A 10,743-nucleotide genomic window follows, 5' to 3' on the forward strand; every position below is an offset into this window, starting at 1 on the left:
TCAAATATTGCTCCTTCTTTTCTGAGCCCTCCCATTTTTTCAAACAGTGGTTTCTGACTACATGTGGGGTATCACTGCACTCATAAGGAAGTGGGTAATGGTACACATTTTTGTGATGTCTCTTGAAAAAGTGAGAAATTTGATGCTAAAGCAAGATTATTGTGAAAATAAAATTAACATTTTTAATATGATGACCTAATGTTATCAAATTCTGTGAAGTACCCGTGGGTTCAAAATGCTCACTATACCCCTAGATAAAATCCTTGAGGTGACTCTCATAGACATTTCCCACCTAAAGAATAACTGGGTAAGTCTTTCTCTTCTATAGAGTGTAAGCTCTTATAGTCGGGAGATCTCTCTCTCTTCTGTAGCGCTTATAGTCAGAGGACTCATCTCTGTGTTCTGTAGAGTGTAAGCTATTTTGGTCAATGAGGTCCTCTATCTCTTTCTTTTGTAGAGGTTAAGCTCTTATAGTCAAAGGGGTCATGATTTTCTTTAGAGTATAAGCTATTATGGTTAGTGAGATTCTTTTTCTCTCTCCTTTAGAGTATAAGCTCTTGTGGTCAATGGAGTCCTCTCTCACATTCCCCTGTAGAATGTATGCTTTTATGGTCACAAAGGTCCCCTATCTCTCTTCTGTAGAGTGTTAGCTCTTATAGTATAGTCCGCACGGTCCTGTCTCTTTTTTGCAGAGTGTAAGCTCTTACAGTTAGTAGGGTAATTTCTTTCTATGGAATGTAAGCTCTTATAGTCAGAGTGGTCAACTTTTTTCTGTACAGTGTAAGTGTTATGTGCCAGGGTCAACCGTCTTAATGGGTCAAACTCTGGGTACCCTCGGTTTCTTCTGCTTCCGTGACTGAGATGCCCTCTGTGGCTTGTGCACTGCCTAGGCGCCAGTCTCAATGCCTGGCTCATCCACGTGATCTTCTACTGACTGCTGTGCGGCCATATTATAAGTCCAGAAAATGGGCCACTGCGTATGTGTGGGCTGAATGTGCTCCTCTTGATTCTAAGTCCAGAAAGCAGGCCACTATGTATATTTGGGCTGAACATGCTCTGCCGGAGCATAAAGGGGGCCTTGCACGCAACGACATCGCTAATGAGATGTCGTTGTGGTCACGGAATTCGTGACGCACATCCGGCCTCGTTAGCGACGTCGTTGCACGTGAAACGCATGAACGACTGTTAACAATCAAAATTACTCACCTAATCGTTGATCATTGACACGTCGTTCTAATCCCAAATATCGTTGCTGTTGCAGGACGCAGGTTGTTTGTCGTTGCTGTGGCAGCACACATGGCTATGTGTGACACCGCAGGAACGAGGAACAACACCGTACCTGCGGCCACCGACAATGAAAAAGGAAGGAGGTGGGTGGGATGTTACGGCCGCTCTCTCCACCCCTCCGTTTCTATTTGGCAGCCGCTTAGTGATGCCGCTGTGACACCGCATGAACCGCGCCCTTAGAAAGGAGGCAGTTCGCTTGCCACAGCGACGTTGCTAGGAAGGAAAGTATGTGTGATGTGTGTTGGCGATGTTGTGCACCACGGGCAGCGATTTGCCCGTGACGCACAACCGGTGGGGCGGCTGCTTTCACGAGCGACATCGGTAGCGATGTCACTGTGTGTAAAGCCCCCTTAAGTCCAGAAAGCAGGCCACTGCATGTATGAGGGCTGAACATGCTGTGCCAGAGCCTAAGTTCAGAAAGTGGGCCACTACACATGAGCATTACATTATGTGGCACCTTCTGATTGGTGGTTGGACGTCGGCTGTCGGGAGGATGTGCCACCCCCGGATTGGCTGGTGGACTACACCTATGCCGGCTATGCGTGAGCTTGTCTGGGTGGTGCTTACGTTATTTAAGGATGACACCAACACCGGTCGGTGCACAGTTGGTATCAAGCTTCATGGTGTGTGTCAGGCAGCCTGCTTGTATGGCATCCTAGTATCGGAGTGTACGCTGGTTAAGTGTGCTGTACTTCTCATATAGTCAGGTCGCTGGAAGTGCTGCTGCGTGCGCTAGTTTAGCATGCAATTCTCCATATTTAATTAGGTCACTTGAATTGCATTACCCTTTCCTTTTGGTTGCTTGAATTTACGCTTTCTTTTCCTTAGTTACCGGTGTGTACTCTAATTAAGTGTGCAGTACACCGCACATAGCAGGTCGCTTGAATTTGCGTTTCTTTTCTGTCCTCTCCTTACTCCTTTGTGACAGCACAGGTGTTAGTCTGTCACTCTATCCTTTTAGTTACTACTATCCCCTAATGCACTGCTGTCTATGTGAAGTCAACATAAACTATAGTGCATCCACTTATTGTTTTACTTATAACTGTTGTTGTCTGCTCTGCCTTTCCGGGCTCTTAGCTGCTATTACCATGCATAGCACGGTGACCTTGGGTTGCGCTTAGTATTAATACTCAATCTTTCCTAAGCCGTCAACCTCATAAGGGGTACTTTGCACACTACGACATCGCTGATGCGATGTCGGTTGGGCCAAATCGAAAGTGATGCACATCCGGCATCGCTGGCGACATTGAAGTATGTGAATCATTTTTACTACAATTAACGAGCGCAAAAGTATCGAAATCGTATGATCGGTGTAGTGTCGGGCATTTCTATAATGCCGCAGCAGCAACAGGTACGATGTTGTTCCTCGTTCCTGCGGCAGCACACATCGCTGTGTATGAAGCCGCAGGAGCGAGGAACATTTCCTTACCAGTGTCCCACCTGCAATGAGAAGGAAGGAGGTGGGCGGGTTGTTTACGTCCCGCTCATCTCCGCCCCTCTGCTTCTATTGGTCGCCTGCCGTGTGACATCGTGTGACGCTGCATGACCCGCCCCCTTAGGAAGGAGGTGGTTGACCAGCCAGAGCGACATCGCAGGGCAGGTAAGTGCATGTGAAGCTGCCGTAGCGATAATATTCGCTACGGCAGCTATCACAAGATACCGCAGCTGCGACGGGGGTGGGGACTATCGCGCTCGGCATCGCTACCATTGGCTTGCGGTGTCATAGTGTGCAAAGTACCCCTAACAGTAAACTCATGATCAGTGTGGGGGGGGTCTTCTCTCTCAACTGTAAAGTGTAAGCTTTTGTAGTCAACAAGGTTATTTTGCTCTCCCTTGCAGAGTAAAAACTATTTTGGTCAGTGGCGTCCACATTCTCTTCTGTAGAGTGTAAGCTCTTATGGTCAGCCTGTTCTCCCTTTCTCTCTCTCTCTCTCTCACTCCCCTCATGGGTATTTTACAAACAGTTACAGTTTTCCAATATGGAAGTTTGCTCAAATTTATTTGCTGCAAAGTTAATTTTTGAAGAAAATTCGTCAAAATTGTCGAATTTAAATTTCCAAAGATCCGCTCATTGATACTATTAATTTGTACTGAGCTTGTGTTGTGTGGCTGTGTGAATGCTCAGTACAACTGTTACTAAGACCAAACCCTGAAAGTGACGATCAATGCTGTTTAACCTGGGGATTAAAACCGAATATACTGTAATCAAATGTGGATGTCATCTCAGAATAGGACATCATGTGACCAGGAGCAATATCCACAGAAGGGTTGTAGGAACATTTTCATTCAGCCAAGGGGATATTGGGATATTTTTAGTATTGTATCCTTTGTATTTATCAAAATATCAATATATATATATATATATATATATATATATATATTGTGAGGTAGCGTGGTCGGCTGCGCAGCAGAAGACACGGGATCCAGGCATTAAGGTTCACAGCACACGGTTTAATGTCCAAAACAAAAGTCCACAACAAGATACATGTGCCTCTCCAGCAGAGAACTCAGGGAGTTCTGTTCACTCCCTCACACCCGGCACACCTGCCCTTGTTCCTGTTTCCATTTAACCCTTCCTTCAGCCTGTAGGGAAACAGCATTAACCCTAGAGTGGATTTACTTTCTATCATGGAGTGAGCACAACCGGGGCGAGACATACCGGCCGTCATAGATAACCCCGGTCACAGTCTCACATACCCCCCCCTCAGTTCAAGCGAGCGGGGTTGAACTCCTGCCATCAAACACGGGCCGCGGGACAAGGCATCGGCGTTGCCCTGTAACCTACCGGCCCGGTGTTCAACCGTAAACCGGAAGTTCTGCAGAGAAAGGAACCACCGGGTAACCCGGGCATTCCGTTCCTTGGCGGACCTCATCCAGACCAGGGGGGAGTGATCCGTCACCAAGCGAAACTGCCGTCCCAGCAGGTAATAGTGTAGGGACTCCAAGGCCCACTTAATCGCCAGGCACTCCTTCTCCACTACGCTATAATTCCGCTCGGGAGGGGTGAGCTTCCTACTTAAGAAGGTGACGGGGTGTTCCTCCCCCTGAACCACCTGAGACAGCACTGCCCCCAGGCCGACCTCTGAGGCGTCAGTCTGTACTATGAACTCCTTCCGGAAATCAGGGTGTACAAGAACGGGCTGTCCGCACAGGACCTCCTTCAGGGCCCGGAAGGAGTCCTCGGCCCGCGGAGTCCAGCGCACCATGACGGACTTCTTGCCTTTGAGAAGGTCCATCAAGGGGGCTGATAGTCCCGCAAAATCCTTTACAAACCTCCTGTAGTACCCCACGATACCCAGGAAGGCCCTAACCTGCTTCGTAATCAGGGGTCTAGGCCACTTCTGGATCGCCTCAACCTTGTTAATTTGGGGCTTAATCACTCCTTGGCCTATCACGTAGCCCAAGTAGCGGGCTTCCGTGAGTCCCAACGCACACTTCTTGGGATTGGCTGTCAAGCCGGCTGTTGGAAGCGCGTCCACCACCGCTTGTACCTGTTCCAAGTGGGTCTGCCAATCGGAGCTGTAAATAATGATGTCATCAAGGTACGCTGATGCATACGCCTGGTGGGGTTCCAGCACTAAGTCCATCAACCTCTGGAACGTGGCCGGAGCGCCATGTAACCCAAAAGGCAAGACAACATAGTGGAAGAGACCCTCCGGCGTAACAAAAGCGGTTTTCTCCTTGGCGGACTCCGTCAGTGGCACCTGCCAGTACCCCTTGGTCAGGTCGAGCGTGGTAAAATATCGCGCCTGTCCCAGCCTATCAATCAGCTCATCCACCCGGGGCATGGGGTAGAGATCAAACTTGGATATTTCGTTCAATCTCCTAAAGTCATTGCAGAACCTTAAGGAGCCATCGGGTTTTGGTATTAGGACAATCGGACTAGCCCATTCACTCCGGGATTTTTCGATGACCCCCAGGCGTAGCATTGTCTTCACTTCCTCTGATATGGCTTGTCTTCGAGCCTCCGGCACCCGGTATGACTTCAGGCGTACCTTCAGGTGAGGCTCGGTGACAATATCATGTCGTATCAGACTGGTCCTACCGGGCAGCTCGGAGAAGACATCGGGGTTCTGCTGAACCAACCGTCTGGCCTCTCGCCTCTGAGTCTTGGTGAGGGGTTCTCCAATCCTTACTTCCGGTTCGTCCTCTCCGAAGGTCGCTGGAGCCGGATGTGAACGACCCGAAGAGGAGGGAGGTGGGGAAAAAACTGCCATCAGGCTTTCCCGTTCCTGCCAAGGTTTTAATAAGTTGACATGGTATATTTGTTCAGGTTTCCGCCTACCGGGCTGCAATACTTTATAGTTAACCACCCCGACTCTTTCCTTTATCTCGTAGGGGCCTTGCCACTGAGCCAGGAATTTACTCTCCGCCGTGGGGATTAATACCAACACCCGATCCCCGGGTTTAAAGGTCCGCACGGTGGCTTGTCTATTGTAGCGGCCGCTTTGCGCGGCCTGAGCCTCCTGTAAATGCTCCTTCACAATTGGCATGAAGGCGCTTATGCGGTTCTGCATTCCTAAAATGTGTTCAATCACACATTTTTTGGGGGGTGGGCTCTTGCTCCCATGTTTCCTTTGCCAGGTCCAACAATCTCCGGGGATGTCGCCCGTATAACAATTCAAAAGGCGAAAACCCCGTGGATGCCTGTGGCACCTCTCGTATGGCAAACATCAAATAGGGAAGCATCATATTCCAGTCTTTCCCGTCTTTCGAAATCACCCTTTTGAGCATGGTTTTCAGGGTTTTATTGAAACGCTCGACTAAACCGTCCGTTTGAGGATGATACACAGACGTACGCAACTGCTTGATCTGGAGTAGCCGGCATAGCTCTTTGGTCACTTTAGACATGAACGGGGTCCCCTGATCTGTAAGGATCTCCTTGGGCAACCCCACCCGGCAGAACACAGCAAACAACTCCCGAGCTATAAGCTTTGCTGCAGTATGTCTGAGAGGTATCGCCTCGGGATACCGGGTGGCATAGTCAACGATCACTAGGATGTGTTGGTGCCCTCGAGCGGACTTTACGAGGGGCCCCACCAGATCCATCCCTATCCATTCAAAAGGGACTTCTATAATGGGTAACGGTACCAACGGACTGCGAAAATGGGTCAGGGGTGCGGTAAGCTGACACTCTGGACAGGTTTCGCAGAACCGTTTTACCTCCCCAAAGACCTCGGGCCAATAGAACCTTTGCAATATTCGCTCCTGCGTTTTCTTGACCCCTAGGTGGCCACTCATCAGGTGTTTATGAGCCAAGTCGAGGACCCGCCGGCGATGCGGCTGGGGCACCACCAACTGTTCTACCCCCACGCCCCGTATTTCATCTACCCGGTAGAGTAAATCCTGCTTAAGAGCGAAATGGGGGTACCTTACCTGGGCACCGGGCAGCTGTGCCACCCCGTCAACTACTGTCACCCGACTCCGGGCATGTATTAACGTAGGATCCTGGAGTTGGGCTGTCCCAAACGTATCCGGGGACGCCTCCAACTCCGGGATGGGCTCGACCATCTCAGCCTCTCCTGCCAATACCTCTAGGGGTGACCTATCGGGTTCACACTCTGTCCCTATCATGGTGACCCCTACGGCAGGCGTCCCAGATTCAGGATTGTAGGGCTCAGGTCCCGGACTGTCCAATATCTGAGGGGACTTAGGGGGTCCCCTCCATAAAGTCCAAAAATAGGGCAGATCCCTTCCTAGGATCACGTCATAAGGAAGAGTGTTAAGAAGTCCCACCTCATGTTGCACCTGACCGCAAGGTGCTGTGATGGTGACAATCCCCGTGGGATAGTCTCGGCGGTCCCCATGTATGCAAACCACCCCCACGGTACGTCCTGTGGCCTTTACTTTAGCCCTCAAGGTGGATCGCACAAGGGTCACTAAGCTTCCGGAATCCAACAATCCTGTAACCGGACATCCATTCACCTGTATTTGGCACAAGTGGGGCTCCGTCTCTGGGGAGACCAGGTCAGCGGTACACACCACCTGAGCATACATTGAACCCCGCCGGGTAACCCCACAATCCATGGGCTCCGTGGTGAGTGGACACTGGGCTTCCATATGTCCCACCCGCTGGCACCGCCAACATCTAATGGGGACGGAAACCCCCTTGACGGGTTGTCGTTTAGGGTACAGACCCTTCCGGACCTCAGGAATGGTGGCCGTGGCCTCAGACGGGATGGTAGGGGACTCCTGCACCGTTTTCAGCGGTGGGTCCTTGGCCCTAGGCTTGGAGGGGCCGGACCGACGGGCGGTACGCAAAGTCTCAGTGTCCCGTATCAAGTCCTGTGTAGCCACATGCCGCTCTACCAGGGACACTAATTGGTCCAGGGTACTCGGGTCACCCTGTCCTACCCACCGTTGAACGGTGACGGGTAAAGTGCGCACAAAACGATCCACTACTACCCTTTCCACCATTTGTGCCGGGCTCAGAGTGTCAGGCTGCAACCATTTTTTTACAAGATGCAACAAGTCATAGGCCTGGGAGCGTACGGGTTTGGCTTCCTCATAGAACCACTGATTTACCCGCTGAGCCCGCACATAGGTATTCACCCCCAACCGAGCCAGTATTTCGGCTTTCAGGGTCACATAGTCAATGGCGTCCTCGGTACAGAGGTCCAGGTACGCTTTTTGGGGTTCCCCTGTCAGATAGGGCGACAATACCTCAGCCCACTGGGGGGTCGGCAGCTTTTCCCGCTCGGCCACCCGCTCAAACACCGCCAGGAACGCTTCCACATCATCCCCCGGGGTCATCTTTTGCAACGCTTGTCTCACCGCTTTCCGGACGCTGCCGTCGTCACCCGGTCCCGGGGTTGTTGCTGCCGGTCCGGCACGGATCGACTTGGCCAGGAGAACCATCTGTTCTTGGTGCCTTTTTTCCTGCATTTGCAAGGCTTGCTGCTGACGTTCCAACGCCCGGAGCAGGTGTGCATTGGTTTGTTGCTGCTGTGCATTAGCCTGTTGTTGCTGTGCATTAGCCTCTTGTAGCTGTGCATTAGTCTGTTGCTGCTGCCTTAGTATGTCCTCCATGGCATCGCCGGGTTTGGGCTGTAGTATAGCCGCTCGAATCCAGGACATGTGCTACTGGCTCACCAGGAATGGATGCTACACCTCACCGGCTGTCATGCCCGCATTCTCCACCATATGTGAGGTAGCGTGGTCGGCTGCGCAGCAGAAGACACGGGATCCAGGCATTAAGGTTCACAGCACACGGTTTAATGTCCAAAACAAAAGTCCACAACAAGATACATGTGCCTCTCCAGCAGAGAACTCAGGGAGTTCTGTTCACTCCCTCACACCCGGCACACCTGCCCTTGTTCCTGTTTCCATTTAACCCTTCCTTCAGCCTGTAAGGAAACAGCATTAACCCTAGAGTGGATTTACTTTCTATCATGGAGTGAGCACAACCGGGGCGAGACATACCGGCCGTCATAGATAACCCCGGTCACAGTCTCACAATATATATATATATATATATATATATATCAGAATAATTATGTGTATGTTCAGTTCCTGTAGAAGACCCAACTCCAAATGGAAAAAAATGTCCATCTGCCTATTGTACCGGCAATTTGGAGGAATGTAAGAGTGACAAAGAGATGAACTGCACCGGATCCATGGACCGATGCTTTGAGGTTAGAACGGAAGGGAAATATCCAGGTGAGCAATGTGTAATTATTACTGAATATGTAAATTTGTGTAATAAAATGTGTTGTATCTTCAAATGAATCTAAATAAAAAAAAAAAATAAAGCATCATCACATATACACTTGACAGAAAACGTCTTATTGTTATGTTCTGTGCACATTTGATAATCTGGAGCCTTTTAGGTCGCAATATTTAAAATATGGGCATCAGATAATTTGTCATTTGATGTCTTCTGATTTTGTGTCTACAGGAGAGCCAACAAAGAATTATTCAATCAAAGGCTGTGCGAATTCTGATGGCTGCAAATACAACTTTGACACCGCCCTTGGGGTTGCGCAACACAAGAAGCTTTTGATATGTTAAAGGTTATGTCATAATCCAGATAATCCAGGAGTCGTCAATGAGTACATGAATAAATATATCAGATACCTTCAATTTTCATCATTTTTCTGATCTGTCTTGAAAGATTGTATTATATTAATGATCTGTCCTTAGATTATGATTATTAGGTCAGCGGAGGTCCAATAATTAGCTCCAGCTGTTAGCAACTGGATATAGACACTAGGGTGTGAGGAACATCAAAGCTCCGTACACTGTTTAGTGGACACTACTTCATCCTGCAGATAAGCTCTTGTTCTCTTCAATAGGAACTGATTTTCTATGCATGGTAGTTGTCATTATGGCCACTATGCAGGTTACAGAATGCGGTGTGCCCCTCAACACACTGTCTACATCCACCCGCCAGTCAAGGTGCTAATAGTGGAACATTGAGAGTACCAGGTGTCGGACCCCCACTAATTTACCATTACTATAGTGTGGTCAAGCCTTTAATGAAAAATGGAAACAAGGGATACAATGTATAATACCTTCTGTTGAGACGTACATTATTTTTTGTTCTTTCAGTTAAGAGTTGTATCTTCTATGAGAAATTGCATGAATACAAAGTTTAATTAACATGTGATTATTTGAAGACTCCAATAAATACTTACTAAGCAATGATTTGCTTCTGTGTGACTTCATATTTAACTATAACTAAGGAACAAAAGTAACTTAAAAATAATATATTTTCAATTTATTTATGAATTTGTTTTTTTCCCTACACAAAAAAATCTAACATTGGCTATAGACTCATAACAGGTTGACCTCGCTGTTGTGTAAAGATACCTATCTAAGTTGTCATTCCATTATCATAATCTTCTTATTCACGATGATGAAAAAGGGCCATATCTCTATTGTAAAGTAGTATCATACTCTTATAAACAGGTTCTAATGGGAGCACGGTTTGTGGTCACTTGTTCACTCTATAGAGGGCTACCAGGAACAAGTTTGGTGCAAGCTATACCATTTTCAAGAACTCAGGGGTTACACTAATCTTTGCCCTTAAAGACATTGTCCACTACTTTACATTGATGGTGTCATGATTTGCTCCTAGCTCAGCTGCTGCTAAACCTTTGTTGTTTTACATCTCTGTTACAGGTCACTTTAGAGCTTAATCCTTCCTGCCTTGTTCTGGAGGTTCAGCCGCTATCTTATGGCACTGCTTCTCTGTAACTACGCCAATGATATTTCCGGCTCTGCTGCATTCTGCTTGTGAGTGACCTGTTGTCTGCCCTACCTCCTCCTGACCTTCGTGTTCACCTGACCTGTTGTTGACCTCTGTTCTCTGTTCCCGTCCTGTCAATGTCTCTCCCACTGTCTCCCTTCAGTTCCTTGCTCGTCTGTCTCCCTGTTCGTTCCTCGTCTGCTTACGTTAGATTCTGTTCCTGTCCTCCTCCCATTCTTCCTTACTTCTGAGTTCTTGACTGCCCA

General features: G+C 48.6%; 1 protein-coding gene across 1 annotated transcript in view; it reads left to right on the forward strand.

The window, feature by feature from the left end:
• LOC142256728 (urokinase plasminogen activator surface receptor-like) overlaps positions 1-9,297 on the forward strand; it is a gene marked incomplete at its 5' end in the record, with an annotated part of 54,570 nt that extends 45,273 nt beyond the window's left edge. Inside the window, 2 exons of the mRNA XM_075328582.1 lie at positions 8,797-8,946; positions 9,185-9,297. Coding sequence (XP_075184697.1) covers positions 8,797-8,946; positions 9,185-9,297 — 263 coding nt within the window. The remainder of the gene's footprint in view (positions 1-8,796; positions 8,947-9,184) is intronic.
• Positions 9,298-10,743: the final 1,446 nt, after the last annotated feature.

The sequence above is a fragment of the Anomaloglossus baeobatrachus genome, chromosome 11 (genome assembly GCF_048569485.1).
Source record: "Anomaloglossus baeobatrachus isolate aAnoBae1 chromosome 11, aAnoBae1.hap1, whole genome shotgun sequence".
NCBI lineage: Eukaryota > Metazoa > Chordata > Amphibia > Anura > Aromobatidae > Anomaloglossus > Anomaloglossus baeobatrachus.